Consider the following 17,891-nt stretch of genomic DNA (forward strand, 5'->3'; position numbering starts at 1 on the left):
CACTGATTCCAGTGCTCAGTGCTCAGATGACCTCAGAGTTTCCGCCTCTCCATTCAGGTGAAGGTGCCCAGCAGAGCTCACCGGTGCTAGTCAGAGACGTGAGGGGCTTGATAATGTCTGGTTTCCAGGCAGGGGAAGTGAGAGGCTAACCCCAGCCCTGGAATCTACATGAAATATGTAGCGCGGTCATTAGTCATTAGCAGTGGGTTAGCAAAATTCAAAAACAGCGGGAGAGAAAAATATTCTCTTTTCAATAGCTGCCAAAGTCATCTAAAACTTTTTTTTTTTTAGTTTCATAGGACAGATCCTCAAATTGAAATAATGGAGACTTTTCTATATTTTTACCAAAAGTGTTTACAGTGTTAGGAGGTTATGCCGGTACAGAACAGGTGCCAAGGCAGCTCGCAATGCGGGTTTAAGAAAGTACATTTTGAATACCTTTGTGCCTACACGTCTATCTGTAGCAATATAGAATTCGGACTGGATTTGCTGGTTAGGTTTTTGTGCTGTATATCTTGTCTTCTTTTTAAGCCAGAGATATCGTTGTTTTGCTTCAGAGCCTGTAGCAGTGCCTCCCACTGAGTGTAGGAAGTCCTGTGTGGTGCCCCTAATGCTGAACTCACTGTCTAGGGGTCCTCCGAGGTTGCTGGCTCCCCACTCCAGCTCCAGCTCCAGGCCTTGCTGTTCAGGGTCACTGTGAATGAGTGGTTTGGATAAACCAACCCCTCCAAGCATCCCTAGGGGCTGGCGGCTCCAGGAGTGGGGGTCCTGCTAAGTGCCCTCCACCCCCTTGAGAGGGGCACATGTTAGAGCAGGTGTGGTGGAAGGGCATGCAGGGCCTCTTTCAAGTGGCCGAGCCTCCCTGCCAGGCACCAATACTGTAATGCTATCACTGCCTGCCAGCTCTAGCGTGCCACCCACCACCCAGAGAGGCCAGGAGCCGCAGGATCCCATTCAGAGTCAAACCTCCCATCCCACGTGTAGGAGAGTCAGGAAACCACATGGAACAGATGTTTCAAATATTTAGATGTTTACAAGGTATTTCTATGAGGACAGACCAAAAAAGGGGTGGAATGAACTTCACAAATTAGCATTTGATTTCACTCCCAAAAAATACTTTGATATTTTTGACAGGTGACTTAAAACCTAAGAAAAGGTTACACGTGATGCCTCAGGGAAAGGAGATATAGTTTATTACCATAATACAGGCTTAAATCCTTTATTCTCCAAAATACTCAAGCTGTAAGGGTATGTAAAGCAGGTTTTTCAGCTAGTATGTAAGTAATATTTAAAACTCCTAGGTCTTGGGCAGCGCCTGTGGCTCAAAGGAGTAGGGCTCTGGCCCCATATGCTGGAGGTGGCAGGTTCAAACCCACCCCCAGCCAAAAAACACACACACACAAAACAACCTCCTAGGTCTTGACATACACAGTTCCAGGTGTGCTGGGTTTTCCTGCGCTGAGATGTAGTTACTTTTCTCTGCACCCCAGCGTCTTGCCTGGCACAGTCCTTTCTTTACTTTTTTACTTTTCACTGAGCATCTGTTCTGTGCTTGGTGCCTGCTTGCCGATGGGCGTAGGTAAGGAAGTTAGAAAAAAATCACAGAGACACAACCACAGAAAGGAAACCGCCAGGGAACCAAATCAGGGTGTGCTAAGGGCCATGACGGGTGCAGTGTTTGGGGGAGCCAAGAAGAGGGCGGCCCCTCCACCATGGGGGCTGGGGAGGGTCTCACGTGTGGCCATGCAGGAGGGGCTGCCTGGCCTCCCTCACACTGTAGCGCGCCCGCCTCTCAGCATGGCGTAGCTCAAAGCACATTTCCCAAGATGCTCTCTGTTATCAGAACTGTTTCCCTCACATGCCTGGTTTCCTCTCAGCGTTATTTGTGTCAGTGCTCTCTGTGTGAAGTCCTTAGTTTTAACCATGCCGGATGGTTATTTGGAAAGGCCAGATGGCCCTTTGCAGCTGTGTCGGCCTGGTCTTAGGGAACAAAGGAGGCTGCAGGGTGTCCCCTCCGCAGGCCACTGTGCTCTGGGGACGTTTGTGCTTACTGTGGTCCCTTCAGTATGTGCCTGACACTGAATGTCATGGCTCCTAGGACAGAACCTGACTGAGGGGTGGCCCCGTCTGTCCATTAGTCTGTCCGCACATCGCCTGGCACCACGTTCCCATGTATGGGAGTGGAGGGCAGAGCTGCCTTTGCCAGTCCTGAGTTCAGCAGGGGCTAGAGCAGGTGTGGGCTGAGGCAGGCCAGGGGTGGGGTGGGGCCTCAGGAGCACTGTTTTGCCTGTGAAGAAATGAAAGTTAAGAAAGAAGTCGTACCTAAGGTCACGTGGCTATATGGCCAGCTGGGTTTGGGGGTGGCGCCTTGTTGTAGAACCCCACATGTTGCTCTCGCCCTGCTCCCCCCCTGCACCTCAGGCTGTGGCCATCCTGGGGACCTGTCAGGAGGTGGACAGGGTGAAGCTGACCTGCCTGGTCACTCACCGCATGCTGTTGGTGGGAGATGTGCAGGGCTTGGGGCTGCGGCTCAGCAGCATGTACCCAGAGCCCCACGGGTGCTTGTTTTCTGAAACCCACATCTGAAAGCTGCTCTAAAGTAATAATCTCAAATATAGAAAATAAACCAAAGTGTTGATGTATGGTCAGAAATTAGAAATCCATCTAAACAGGAGGGAAGTAATTAAGCAAATCCTTAAAAAGAGAAGAATCCCATTACTTACTTGTTATGACATTGAACCCTGGCTCAATGGGATATTACGTCACAGTGAAATGAGCTCCTTTTGAAGTCGGGGCTCCTGTATTGTAGATCTTCTAAAGGCTAAGGACACCATCGCTCTGTGTCTTCAAACCACACGATGTCAGGAGATAAAGAGCAGGGTGTGCCAGGAAGAGGCAGCCTTGTTTTGTTATATTTCTGTCCCTTGAGGAGCATGACATGGCCCTGGACATTCAGGGCCTAGACTAGGCCGTGCCACGGCCAGGTGTGCGGAGCCTTCCTGGCCACAGACAGGGCACCTTCTTGCGTGGCAATTGGTAATTTGACAGCATGTGACTTTCATAGAAACCGCTGAGTTTCTAAAGATGAGAAATTTATGTTTTCAGGGACGGATTATGCATCTAATTAACTTCCTGATTTAATTGAGTTTTCTCCAAGGCATGCTCAGTCCTTCCCCAGCCTGTTCAGCCAGTGCAGCTTTCCAGGTGAAGCAGAATCTCTTGTAATTTACCAGCTACAAGCCCCGAACTTGAGAAATGGTTGCTGCTGATTATGTAAAAAGAGATGAGGCAGGAGAGAGAAACAGGAATCTCTTGAAATGATTTCATTTCCACCGCTCAGCGTGCCTTTACATTTTTCGGAGGGCACTGGATTAATTTAAACTTCATGCAGCTTGCATTCAGCTGAAGATCAACTGGAGAACAATTTGATTTTTGACCCTTAAATATAAAATCCTGGCTTGCATTCCCAAGTGCTCCCCTGGCTTCGCCAGGCTTTCTGCCATTCCCTAAAACCACATGAGGGTGTCCGGTGCCAGCCAGCCATCAGGTGTGAGGACAATCCATAGACGCTTGAGGATGCCTTGCCAAAGCATGTTCCAGTGGACAGGAAGGGAGAGACCAGGACTCTGACCAGTGCAAAGGAAGTGACCAAGGAGTCAGCGAAGGGACGTGACTTGGGGAGGGCTGACATACAGGAGCTTGAGAAACCTGGGCCATTCTACCCCTGGCCTCTCCTCGGCTCCCCAGGAAGGGCTGCTGTGTAGAGGCAGTTCCTGGCAGGTGGCCAGAGGCCAGGCAGCCACATCAGTTCCCCAATCCCAAACTCTGCCTGTGGCCCGAGTCTTGTGATGGCCTAGGACCTCGGTTCCCGGGGTTACCCAGCCCCTGCTGCCCGGGCTCTCCCCTCCCACTTCTGGCCAGACTGTCCAGTGAGCTTACTTGTCGCCTTTATTTAGGTGCTGTGTTCCATTTAACATGATGACCCTCCCCTTTCTCTTCCACTTCAAAAAAGTAGCTTTGTTGAGGCAAAATTCACATGACATAGCCTTCACCTATTTAAAGCATGCAGTTCAAATGTTTTTAGTATAGTCACAGATAGGAGCCAACTGTCACCAGTCAATTTTAAATATTTTCATCACATCCAAAAAAAGAAACCCTGTACCCTAATTAGTGACCAGGATTTGTGCTCTTTTGGTAAGGCTTTATTTTTGTGTATATAGTAAGCCATGTCTCAGGAATCCAGGGCTCCATCTAAATGAAGATTTAGGTTCCTAAATTCCAACTTGTTTCGCCTGATTGTTAGAGACCTCTTGGTGTCATTGAGAATGGCCCAAGTAGGAAACTCTTCTCCCCCGTGTTTCCCCTCAGTTCTGGCCCCTCCTGTTGTGTCCCTTTCCTCCCCGTTTTTGTAACTCAGTCTAGCGCTGTGCCGTCTTTTCCTTTCCCTAACACCTGTCATCTTCCCCGGCCCCCCGCTGCGTCCCCGCTGCCCCTTCTGACATTGTGTACCTCCGTGTGAGCGGCAAAGGGAAAGGGACAATAATGCCAGTCTCTGAAACATCTTCAGAGATCGGGATTCAAGTAAACCTCCTCCCGCTGAAAGCTCCCGTCAAAAGGGCTGTGAGAAGGGGTGAGGTTTTGAACTTCACTTCACACTCACCTTTTAACAGAGACCCAGGATGTTGTGATTTCCTTGGATGGCAAAGGTGGCCTGTTCTTTATTTACCAGCCTACACATCTCTGTAAGCTTCAGAAAGAACAGAGCCCTCATTAAAGATCCAAATTAGCTTTATACGGTTGGCTTTCTATCAAAGGAAGTGTGTTTTAATTTACTAGTTCCTGTAATGACCCCATCTTGAGTTTATGAGGGTCTTGGCCTTCAGCTATTTTCCTCCTGGCACCTACAAATGCCCCTTTCTTTGATAATTTTGAATTCTTTTAATAACAATAAAGGGGGGATCTTAGTACTGTATTGTGCCTAGCACTGCCAAGCAGGTAAGTTAAGGTGCAGTGAAGGCAGGAGGCTGGCAGGTGCGTGCCCTCCCTTCTCCTCTCCTTCCCTTTGTCTTCCTTTCCTGTCCCTCTTTTTTCACCTAGACGCACACTTCTTAGGAACATGTGTTCTAAAGCATTTTGTATCTTTAATGAACACACAGAAAATTAACAGTCAGGAACCCTTGGCAACTCTTCCCAAGTGTGGGCGTCTCCTACAGCAGATTCTTGGTGTCTTCTTCCCAACGCAAGCCCCGTGAGGATGAGTGGTGGGAGGTGTCCCTCTGCAGGGCCCAACACTCCCTGAAACACCGGTGCGGTCAGGGAAGGACCTCGCCTCACAGGATCAAGGCCATCGCCACAGCAGTGCTAGAAGAGGTCAATACACTTCCGCCCAGTGACCACATTGGAGACCCCTGGGAGCAGGAGGAAGGTGGAAATCACAGGCACAGAGCCCGGCCTATTTGACTATCACCAGGACGTCAGAAACCTATCAGCGCACCTGGTGACGACACTCACAGAGACGAGCTCCCTGCACCAGTTCATCAAAAATTGCCCAGCTAATGATCGGCTGGGCAGATAATCGGGGGAGAGTTAATTGTGAGGTTCAATATGGCATCTTGTCAGCAGAGATAAGTTGTCACGTTTTCCACTTGAGCTGAAACTAAATGATTGTAAAATAAGTTATGAGTGTCCTTGGGCCTGTCTGCTGGAATGATGGCTAAGAATACATTCCTGGCCCATCAGTCCCGAGCAGGCTGCTTGATATTTATGCGGACGGAGTGTTATTTTATTCCCCCTCTAGTCATGCTTGTCAGCTCTCCGAGTGAAAAGTGAAGCTGCTCCTTTGGCTCATCCTTCACGTACCGAAGCTCGGAGAGACTGCAGATTGTGATGATTATTGCTCGTATTATATATTTTTTGGGGTGTGCACTGAGCTTCGCTGCCCGATTGGGAAGAACTAATGGCTGACATTGAACGCACGGGATGGTGCAGGCCCAGCCCGGCTCCGCGCCGTGCTCGGGACCCCGGGTCCCGTCAAAGCCAGTTTGGATGTGGAGTAATGAGGCCGCTCGCTCTTTAATTTGGCGTGCCTTTCTTCCCCGAGCATCTCCCCTCCCATGCTTCATGTGTCGACACTGGTCGTCTGTCCCGGTGCCCAGTAATTGCTGCAAAATAAAACGCGTCCCCTGCGCTCGGGCGGGAGGAGCGGGTCGCCGTCCGGGCGGCGGCTGAGCCCATTTACAGTGTCTCGGGAGGGGCTCTGGGGGCCTCTTGTGTTTGAGGGATACCTTGTCAGGCAAGAGGAGCATCGGAGATGGAAAAGCACCTCGCGGAAGCCGGTGCATTTTGATTGCTCATATTTTAAAGCAGGGGAATGTTAAACATCTCCTCCTGAAGGGACGGTCTGGAGATCTAGAAGCTGGGGCTCTAACATCCTAACAGCCGAGCCCAACACCCAGTTCACTAGAGACCTGTGGGGCTCTCTCCAGGAGGCCACCGCAGGCCAGAGTGTGATCAGGACAGGCCGTTCTGCAGGCGAGCCCTGGGCCACTCCCCCTGCCTGGCCCCTGCACCCAGGGCCTTCCCTCTCCTCAGCCCTTATCCTCATGTGCCGCTTCCATCGCCTTCTCTGCAGCTACACTCCCACTTCGTGTGCCTTACCTCCTAAGCCCACACCGACACCTGACCTCCACGCCTGGTCACAGTGCTGCTGGCCAGCCCCCTCCAGCAAGAAAGTGGGAGTCAAATTGCTAGGGCTGAGGCCACAGTGTGCTGGAGTGTGTGCATGGCTGGGGGAGGCAATGACAGAGATGGCCCTACACTCCCCTGCAGCCTGTGCTAGAAAGTCACTGTCTCTAAGCTGGGCCAGGGATGGTTTTCCTGAGCACCCCCCTTGGAGGACCTTGGCCCTGGGAACAGCAATTGGGGTGGGCAGGCAGTGCTCCCTGGAGTCAGAATGCAAAAGGCTTAGAGATCTTATTTTCTGTGTCCTTCTTGAGATCACCATTGTTTTTATTGCCTATGACAACCCTGTGTCCTTTTAAAAACCTTCCTCCCTCCCTCCAGGGGCCAGGGCGAGGCTCTTGGGTTCCTGTTGTCCCTCCTCCACCCACTTCTCAGCGCCTGATACTTCAGTAACACCGAAATCTCCCTACTGGCCATGTGCTGCCTGCATGTGCCAGGCCTGGTAAAGGAGCCATGCACCAAGCTCCCTGCCTCCTGCCTCGTCTGCAGACCCATGCCAGTGACATACTTGCCATAGATATGATTCCGGCTTTGTTCAGGAAAGATACTCTTTTACTGAAGACATCAAGCAAGAAATTAGATAGGCATTCTTGTCACTCCTTAGAAATCAGCTCTGTGGGGACAGGGTTCTGCCCTTTGTTCTCTGCCAGCAGCCAGCTCAAGGAACGTTGCTTGGTGCATATGTGCAGAAGACACAGGGCACTTTCTCAGCATCAACAGGCTTCATTCAAGGCCATAGTTATTCACCTAAAAACACATTCCAAACAGACGCCTACAGCACAGTGGTTTGGTACAAAAGTGTGCTTGTGGCTAGTGTTAAGTCACAAAGTTACAGTCCTCCTCTATTTTACACCAAAGAGCAGTTCTGTGCACCTGTGTAAGTGCCTCTTGAATGAACAGAGGTCAGCTCTTTAATAAAATTCAGCAAATGGACATCAAGCTCCCTTTATTCATCCTGAAGATGTTTTAGGATGTGCCCTGATGAAGAGGGTATGTGAAGGCCTCCTTCACAAAGCTCATGCTCTCACCAGGAAATGAAATGTCAACCAGGGGATGCCGGGGGTGGGGGTGGGTGAGGGCATCTCCTGGGGTTCCCTCGTTCGGCTTGTGGGGCCCCGAACTTCCTGGTTTCCCTGCACCTGTTAGTACCTCCCCATCAGAGAGGAAGGGGCTGTGTCGTTCCTGCTGAGCTTGAGGCAACCCCGCTGCAACTTTTCCACTGACAGCCACTGTGGAAAGCACAGGTGGCCTGAGCAGAATGTGAGCCAGACTAGAGTGAGGTTGGCATGGGCAGGAATGAGGACAGACACGTTCTAGGAGCTAAGCTTTAAAGAAGGATGGGGACTGCCTGGGGCAGTTTTGTAGGAGCGGACGCAGCACGTCTGGTGCCAGCTGGAAGAGGGTAGAACGTGTGGGGCCGCGGCACTGCCCATGGGGTTGGGCTTGGTGGGGGTGCACCCTTCTGAGTGGGGCTCTTGTGCATTTTTTGTCTTGAGCAAAGTGAAAGTACGATCACCCCAGGGTTGGTAGAGGCGTAGGAGCTGTGAGGCAGCTTCTCAGGTGGCAGGATGGAAGGGCAGGTCGAAGGCCTCAGTAGTTTTGTCCAGAGACCGTCACCAGCACTGTCCCTCCCGCCCCGGCCCAGTCAGACACACAGAACAGGCAGAGGGTTGGAAGGAAAGGACGCTGGAGCCTCCTGGCCAGAAGAGATGGGGGGAGAAAGGGGCAGTGTTGAAGCTCTGTCTTCAGCCCACCCTGTTCAGCATCTTTCCTCTTGATGAGGATGGGTGTATAGAGGTGCATGCTCAGAACAGCTGGGAATAGCGAAGACCATTGTAAAAAGCGAAAAAGTATAGCCCCAGGACACAAGCAGACGAAAAGAATAATGGGCGACCGCAGGCCCCACCGCACCTGCGTGGGGCCATCGTGGGACCGTCACGGCCCATGCTGAATGTCTCAAAAGAAATCCTGGGATGTACTGCTCTTGTCAAAGAGTGTGATGGAAGGGGTAGATTTAGATGACAGCTGAGTGCAGGAGTCCCCACAGTGGGACCAGTAGGAGCTGAGACAGAGAGATGCCGGTCTATGTGGAGTCAGGCAAAGTTGGGAATTACCGTGGCCTACTGAATGAGAGGACACACCGGGACAGCACAATACTTAGGAACAGGTGGCCCCAGGGCAGCAGGGGTGGTTGTGTCGGCCTGTGCTTCCTGGCAGGGTTAGGGGTGCGCCTCTGAGCACAGGCACACTCACGCTGAGGTTGTCTCCCCATGTCCTGGCACAAAGCCCTTCTAAACACAGAGGGGGCAGGGTGAAGACTTTTGGAACCTAGGCAGGAAACGTTTGACATGGGCAAAAATGCTATAGGCTTGAGCATTGACAAACACATTGTTTCAGGATCGGGTGATCCTGGGGTTCTAGACCACCTCCCCCCAGAATGTCATACTGACCACTGAAATGTGAGGACTGAAATTATACATAAAATTTAATTTATCCAGCCTTTTATCTAATATTTAATGGGATCTGGTATTCTTAAAATGTATCTCAGAACTGCTTCAGAAAGATGAGTGTAAAACCTTGGGCCAAGGGCAGGGAGAGGCGGGACTGGGACCGTCCTTGGTGTCCTGTGCGTGGAGAAGGCTCCGCAGGCGTGGGGGGGAAGATGTGTCTTGAGGTCAGTACAGGGAGGAAGGTAAGAGCAGGGAAGATAAAGGGGCTGTGGGCCACGGCGGGCAGCCAGGACGCCACAGTAAAGCACTGAGGAGGGGGCCGGACGTTGAGGAGTGAGAAGAGAATGGACGGAAACCGCCCACGGGGATGGAAATGTGGTGGTTCTGAGCAGACTCAGGAGCAGACTCTAGCTCTGTGTCTTCCATGGGTCACGGAACATCTCTCTTGTTTGTAAAATGCAGGTGGTGATGACAGAACATACTGGAGTGGGGCATGGGGGGGTCTGCGTGCACGTGTGGGAGAGCCCTGCACAGAACCTGACCGGCGTGACTTCTGTAGGGCTGTGCTGTAGGGCTCTGCTGTTGGCACTGCAGTTGGACGGTTTAAGGAAAGTGGGGGGATGAAGAAATATGATCATCCGTCTCCCCTACATAGACAGACAGGAAGCTGATGGAGAGGGAGGACCCAGCGGAATAACTGATCAAGATCCCTGAGAGGGTGACAGGTGGGGCACCAGGACAAGCTTGGAGGCCACCATGGGGACACATGGAAAAGCAGGTGGCCAAATCCCTACTGCCAACACCACCTCTTGTCCTGTCGCCAGGACAGCAGCCTATCTGCATGAGTACTGTCCCTAAGGACAGAGTGTGTGTGCAGCGCAAAGTAGCCTGCCGGGAGGAGTCACCGGGACACCAGACGCCACAGTTTCTGCAGCCCCCTGAGATGGAGTCTGCCCACGGGCATACGCGGCATTGGCACAGAGGCTGCTGCCCAGGGCGTCCTGCTCACTCAAGGCTCTCTGAGGTCCCCTTCCTCACCGTGTCCATGTGTGTAGGGTGCAGGGAATGGAGACTGACCCTTCCTGCTGGTCTCGGGATGGCCAAGGAGATGCATCTGGGCTTTCTTAAAACCACATATGTTCTCAGATACCTTAAGCTATTTGGGTATTTTTTCATTTTTCAGTATATGATACATTTTTAGAACTTTACAAAATAAAAATATTTTAAATTCAGTTTGATTTCAAGGATGTTTATATTTGAAATCATGTCACCTTGCTGCTCACAGCCCTGCCTGCAGTGGCCCCCTGTTCCCTCAGTGCATGAGTGAGTCCTCTCCAGCAGTGCCTGCTGCCGTCCACCCTCCACCCCAGTCACCCTGGCCTTCTAAGTTTTTTTGTTTGTTTGTTTGTTTTTTGAGACAGAGTCCCAAGCTGTCACCCTGGGTAGAGTGCTGTGGCTTCACAGCTCGCAGAACCTCAAACTCTTGGGCTTAAGTGATCCTCTTGCCTCAGCCTCCCAAGTAGCTGGAAATACAGGTGCCCACCACAATGCCCAGCTATTTTTTGGTTGTAGTTGTCATTGTTGTTTGGAAGGCCCGGACTGGATTCGAACCTGCCAGCTCTGGTGTATGTGGCTGGCACCTTAGCCGCTAAGCTACAGGCGCTGAGCCTGGCCTTCTGTTCTTGAATTTACTAGGCTCCCTCCCTGCCCTGACTACCCTGTTTCTTTTGTCATTGTCAAGTCTTGGTTTGAAGGTCTACTTCCCGGCAAGACCTACCCTGACCACCCTATCTACAGTGGTTGTCCCTGGGTTGAGTCCAGCTTCCCACCCCCACAGTCCAGGGCGTGTCCCCTTCCCAGCAAGACCTACCCTGACCACCCTATCTACGATGGTTGTCCCTTGGTAGAGTCCAGCTCCCCACCCCCACAGTCCAGGGCATGTCCCCTTCCTCTGTACACTCACCACCTTCCAGCGTCCTCTAGGTGCTGGCCTGGCTACAGCGTCAGTGCCACTCAAACAGGAATCTTTATCCATCCTTCCAGATCAGTGACAGGTACCACACGTCCAGAAAAGCTGCTGGCCACAGTATGTACTCAGAACAAATCAGTGGCAGAGCTGAATAGATTGCAAAGCGCCTTGTTTGGGGGACTTATAAAGATGCTAAATCATGAAATAAAGAATTTCCAGGACTTGGACTGTGTGCTGCCGGTGTTTGGGGTGTCACTTTTTCTGTGTACTTTTCTGTTCTGGTAGAATCACATGTGCATTCCTGGCCATTTAGAAGCACATCAGCCTCCTCTGATAAAAATGAAACTGGACGGAGTAAGCTGAGAGTTTCACTGGTAGTGAATAATCACATCTGTGTATTGGTTTTAAGCTTTAATCGGTAGCTTTAGTGAATGAAGAATTGGCAGGTCTGCTATCTCGACTTCTAACCCCTATTGCTGGACATGAGAGTGAGGAAAGATAGTGCAGCATCTTCCACTGATGAGGTAATAAAGGGACAGTCACGTGTAATGAGGGGAAGGAAGAGCCGGGAATGCCAGGTGTGCGCGCTCACACAGTCACGCCCATTCAAGAGGACACTTCCCTCTCTGTTCTTGGTGTCTTTATTCATTTCTAACGTATCAGGGTAAGTACGGGAAGAGAAAAATAATCAAAAAGTTATAAACTCACCACTTCGCTTTTCCAGACTTCAGTCTTGCAAAGTAGACAATTTTTAATTCCCCAAAGCAGAAAGGTGATGGAGAAGTACAAGTGCTGGTTTGTGGCCGTCAGGTGGCACGTGAGGGCCAGGGAGCCTGTTCTGCTCATCCTGGGCTGGGGGCTCCAGTCCAGCCACCTGCTGTCACTTGCAGAGCCTTGTATGATGTTGCAGGAACGTTGCTTTGGGATTTGTGCTGGATTTACTTTTTAAATGCTTACCATTGTATTCTTTTGCCTTTTCCGGTCTGATGGCAGACACGGGGCTGGGGGACTCCGTTTGTTCCAGCCCAAGTATCTCCAGCACCACCAGCCCCAAGCTCGACCCGCCCCCCTCCCCGCACGCCAACAGAAAGAAGCACCGAAGGAAGAAAAGCACCAGCAACTTCAAAGCCGACGGGCTCTCCAGCACTGCCGAAGGTAAGGCTCCCGGGCGGGAGGAGGGGCTGCTCGCCGACGGGACCTTTGCTCACGGTTTTCAAATTGGTGAAATCCGACATGCCTACAACCACGGTAATGCAGGTCCTGCCTACAGCCACGGTAATGCAGGTCCTGCCTACAACCACAGTAATGCAGGATCTGCCTACGACCTACAACCACAGTAATGCAGGATCTGCCTACAGCCACAGTAATGCAGGACCTGCCTACAGCCACGGTAATGCAGGTTCCTCGCGTCCCTTCAGTTTGCAGGGCAGCACGAGGGGGGTCCTGGGGACTTCTCATCACTGGCTGATTCTCAAATTACTCAGCCCAATCCCTGCTCCAGCCTCCGGCAGTCGCTGCTGGTGGTGGTGATGCTGGAGTCTGGTCATGTGCCTGATCTCAGTCTGTGGTCTGGCCCTGCCTTGGCTCCCTGGAGTGGCAGTGTCCACTCATGCCAAGGTGGGCCATGACCAGTTACTCTGGTGAAGACCATCCCCACTTCTAGTCTCGGAGCATCACTGATGCTGGCTAACGGGACAGCTGCCTTGACGCTGCCTGCAGGGATGTGTTGTGAGAAACATCTCCTCTGTTAACATCTGTCAGCCATGCTTATCTTGTGTGATCTCAACATCCCAGCTGCCAGAGGTCGTCTAGACCCTCTTGGGACCTGTGGGGTCTTTCCTTGGTTTTTATTCTCAGTGGCAGCTGGATGTGACCTTTCTGAAGTGACTCCTTCGTATGAAGTCACTTTCTTCGTGCCACCAGTGCACATGGAGATCCTCGAGTTCCCTGTGCGCACACGCACACACCACACTGAATTAACTGCGTTACTTTCACTTCTCAAGTTAAGGAAATACTTCAAAGGAAAATTAAAATTTCAAAACCTTGTTGTAACACATATTATTGCTTATGAGACCAACAGTCATGTGGCCTCAGGAAGGGTTCCACATGCCGGGACCACCTTTAATTATCATGTCCTTCCTCCTTGCTCTCTTTCTGCCATGGTTTTTCTGAATACTGTGCTCATTTGAGTGTTCAGGTTTATACCACAAGTCGTAAGCAGGCCATATTGGGGATGCCCCACAGTGCGCGTCCCCAGGAAGGGGTGGGCGCAGGGGCCGTGTCTCCCGAGCCTCTGTGGGTTGGGCAGCGTCTTGGTGCTTCTCATGACAAGACCCAGGTTCAGAGCCCAGCAGCCCTCCAGGAAAGCCCTTCTCCTTCCCCACGTTCTTCCCATTTGTATCCCAGAAGCGTCCTGCTAAGAAGGTTAGCCAATTAAAACTGATTTTCTCGGGTGACAGAGGAGGGTTCTGAACATCAGCAGCAGTGAACAAATAATGACTGTGGGTCAGGGTACCCCCACCCGATGCCACCGACCACCCCACTGGACGAGCTCTGCAGAAGATATCTGTGTGGTAGTTGACTCTTAGAGCGTTGACATACCCTCCTAGAAGGAATGACGAGGTTTAAATCTCTTCGGGGTGTAGGAAAGTGGGTGCCATTGAAAGTCAGCTGATCCTATCAGGGGCCTGAGGGACTCAGTGGCACTCTCAGGCCGAGTCGCAGAGGACAGTCTCCACGTGGACTGTCTGCAGAAGTAAAAGAGGACCACAGATCTGGTGCAGGACCCAGGGTGTGAGGGGGAGAAGAGAGAGCAGCCATCTGGAGAAAGCCTCCTGTGGCGGCTGTGGCCTTCAGTAGAGGGACTCGAGGCTCTTCTGTAAGGAGATCTGGGTGCTTCATGACACCCATAGACCAGCAGAAGGAGGTCAGCTATCACCAGGAAGGCTGGTGCTGGGGCCTGAAGCCCATGCTCTGGAGGGAACCTGAAGTGACAGAGGAGAAGAGTGTGGCAGGGACCCACACCCCGGGGCACCAGTAATGACGGGCGGGTGGAAGGTCCACCAAGCAGAGCGTGGCCTCACTTGTCCCACATGACGTAAGTGGTTTCAGGGGGATGGAGGGTGCAGGTGCCAAGGAGATGAATTTGTTCCCGTATTTAACAGAAACTGGAAGAGCCAGGGCTGCCCTGAGAAGGAGTGACCCCTGGCCCTGCAGGCGGCTGCACCACTGGTTGGGCCTTTGTCTGGAAATGTGGCCTCTGGAAGGGTAACAGCACCCTGGCCCTGGTTCCTGGCAGGACCGGGTTTAATTACATGTGCCAGGGAGGGGTCTGGGCGGTGTGGGTTTTCCAGATCTTTAATCACTTGTCGCCTCTCGGCATTGTCTTTGAATCGCAGTGCTTTCTGGGTCTCTTCTTATCCAGGGTCTGGCATTGAGGTTGTCCTTGCTAAAATGAAGGAATCGTCCCCGCAGCCCCATTCTGGGGCCCCGGATCGCTGGTTCTCGTTAGTTTGCTAACATTCATGCAAGTTTGCATCAAGTGCTAATTTCCCTGTTTCCCCAGTGAAAAGGCTGAAGTAGAGAGAGGTTAAGTGGCTTTCTTGTCCAGGGTCAGCTTGCTGGTAGGTGACAGAACTGTCTCTTAATTCTCTGCCTCAAACTCTTTCCACCAGGCAAAAAGCAAGTCTTTGAGGTGTGTGGAGCGGCCTTTGAATCTAGGAGTGGGGCAGACTGAATAGCTTCCTTGATATTTCTGAGATTCCATGTAAAGACACTGACTTTTATATGGCTCATAACATCTCCAAGTTGTGTAGCAAAGATCTTTTAAAATGCAGGGCCAGTTTGGATCCACCTGATCTTATTATATAAGAAGCTATGCAGAAATCCTGGTGATTTTTTTTCTCCCACATGGGTTCATGGTGCTTTGTCTAAAGGCCTCTGCGGGAAATTTATTTTACCTTTCTCATCTTGTTCCTTGGGCTGTTTATTCTGGGTCTTTACCAAACCACAGTGTGGCGGATTCTGGGTGGATGCTGAAAGGTTATCTTATAGATGGTAAGTTACAAGCGGCCCTCTCTCTGTCATGGTGGAAAATGCTCCTCGCAGCCGCCCTCACTGAGCAGCCGACTGCTGACAGATCCCCATGACTCCAGAGTTGTAAGTGGTCTGGGACTTAGTTTTCCTTCGCTCTTTCAGAGAAGAATCTGAAACTGTGGCTCGTGTTATTCTTTCGTCAAATACGTACACAGTAAGCAACCACCAGAGAGACAGCACTGTCTGTAGCAGACACTGCAGAGTTAGACTCAGCCCCTCTCTCTCCCAGACGCTTAGAGCCTCACTAGGGAAACACGTGCAGGTAGCCCCTGGAGCTACACGCGAGATCGGTTCTGCAGGTTTGTTCTTAAGTTGAATTGTATGTAAGTTGGAAACAGGTACATTTACCCATAATCTGTAATAGCCTCTATCTATGAGTTGTACATAGTCCGATGTTTATCACTAGGGGACTCCATGTACACAGAAACTGTACTCAGGGTGTGGGGTAGAATATTCACCAAAGGCAGAGATACTCAGAAGGACAGAAATGCACTGAATTGAAAACGTTAGGAGAAGCTAACCTGTTGTAGAGTTTAATTTTATATTCTGCCAATTTAGGACAGAATAGTTATCTTATTAAATAAAACTCTGTAGAAAGCATCACTTTTTCATTAAATGCGGTCTATTTACAACTTAAAACACCCGTGCTGGTGAATTAATTAGTCACCAAATGGAGTTTTGTTTTCACTTAGATACTAAGAGACAGATGCTGCTGTTCTTGATCAGTTACCTTTTACCTGAGGACTCTTTGTTATTAACTAGTTGATGTTTTGGAAGGCACTTTGGAGAGAAAATAAGAAATTGTGCATGCGTGACGTACAGGTTTTCCTTTTCCTGAGTTCTTATTATTACGAGAAGGCAGCGTGTAGGTGCGTGCACACTCGCGTTAATCTGGTTATGTTGACTGTCGTGCAGTTTAAGCCAGTGTTGGGTGACTTGGGAATTTTGCACACCATGCTTGGGAGGACAGTGTGTTTGCTATTTTAGACCATAAACGTGTGCGTGTGTGTTAGAAGTCATGGCTTGGGAACTGTCATGGTCAGCATTTATTTCCTGTCTACAGGGGCTTTCTCATTTAATTCTGTGTTATTTGGAGGTGGCTGGAGGGGAGGGGGAAGTAAAATAGATGACAGCTGACTGCGCACGTGTTCTGGCGTCCACCGGTCCTGGGTTTCCTCCTTTTCATCTTGAGGACATTCCCCCAGCCCTGTGTGTCTGCTCCTTTTTTAAATTTTGCCAGCGACTCTGAGAAGTCTCCATGAACGGCTTCATGGAAACTCCATAATCAACAATAATTTTTTGATCAATAAGGACTTCTTAATTGAACTTCTTTATTATTGAACAGTTGGCTACTACATCTGAAAAGTTGTGCTGAGCAGGTAATTACAGCAAACGTGAAAAACCAGGCATCAGAACATCTTCCTGAAAGATTTGCCTAAAATGTAGTAATTTTGACTCTGCTAAGGGCATCGAAGACACTGTCAGGGTTTCATTCCCTGTGAGCCATCAGAGACAGGAGATGCCACATATCCTGACGGACGCCCCACACAAACCAGATTACATTCCCAAAGAGAGTGAGTTCTCTCTCAGGTTGTAACTCCAGCTTCCAAGAGAATGCACTTGCTGAAATTGAGTAGATCTGGGTTTACTGTAGACATTGACATTGTAGATTAGGCACAGTTGACTCAAAAGCCATCCTGCAGGGTACAGTCCAGCCGCCACAAACACACACAAGCTGTAAGTGCTCTCAGATCCTTTGTGGGAGCCGGCGGGTTGGAAATAAACAAAGCTGAGTGGACGGCGGCAGGGCGGCGGGGCAGAGGATCCCCATCACGAGGAGCCCACGGACCAGAGGAGGATTGTTGGTAGTTGTTTTTTTGTTTTTTTTTTTTAAGGACACACAAACTAAAAGGGTTAGATTTCCGTCCTTGACGCTCCTCAGGCACCTGCTGCTGCAGGAGCCGTGCCTGGCTCTGGGTGTCACGGGTGGCCTGGCATCTGGGGTGCACGGGGCCCTGTAGAGAAGGCAGGCAAGTGACAAGCTGGTGCAGGGAACACCGACTCCCTCTCCGGGAGGCTCTGAGGAGGGCTATGAAGCTCCGTGCAGAAGGAAATACCTACCATGCAAGGAGAAAATCCGAAAAGTAAATAGAAGCTAAGTCTTGTCATGAGGGGGCTTAGAGCGTGGGGGGTGGGGGGGATTTGCAGCTCCTGATGCAATAGGTGAGGCACTCCATCCCCTGGACCTCTGGCCACATGCAAATGGAGACTCGCCTTTGGAAAATGCACACTGCCTACAAGGGTCCTTCTAAAACACAGGCAGGTGATAGCTCTCAACGCTTTGCCTCACTCAGGTGTTTTTCCTGCTGGTACGGCTTGGCCAGCACTAGCTGGCACAGGCTCTGGAGTCCACCCACAGGGAACTTGGCTCAGCAGGTGTCCTGCCCTGAGACTGGGACCTGGCCTAGCTCAGGAGACCCTGAGTTGGACGACTTCCAGGAGAGTCTGGAATCTTACTCACTCGAACTCATCTTCTTGGTGGCCAGTAAAATGTTTGCTCTGTCATTGAGTATCAGTCACATAAGCAACAACACGGCAACCTACTCAGACCCAGGTCCAAAGCTGAGAGTGGCAGG

The 17,891-nt window shown here is 50.9% G+C and overlaps 1 protein-coding gene across 2 annotated transcripts in view; it reads left to right on the forward strand.

Moving 5' to 3' along the window:
- The window catches only part of AGAP1 (ArfGAP with GTPase domain, ankyrin repeat and PH domain 1), a 544,145-nt gene that overhangs the window by 407,721 nt on the left and 118,533 nt on the right, over positions 1-17,891 (forward strand). For both annotated transcript variants that reach the window (XM_023518254.1, XM_012810434.2), the window contains one exon: positions 12,154-12,315. In XM_023518254.1, the coding sequence (XP_023374022.1) occupies positions 12,154-12,315 (162 nt within the window). The remainder of the gene's footprint in view (positions 1-12,153; positions 12,316-17,891) is intronic.

Source organism: Otolemur garnettii, unplaced genomic scaffold, assembly GCF_000181295.1.
Source record: "Otolemur garnettii isolate 467f Iridium unplaced genomic scaffold, OtoGar3 scaffold00133, whole genome shotgun sequence".
Classification (NCBI taxonomy): domain Eukaryota; kingdom Metazoa; phylum Chordata; class Mammalia; order Primates; family Galagidae; genus Otolemur; species Otolemur garnettii.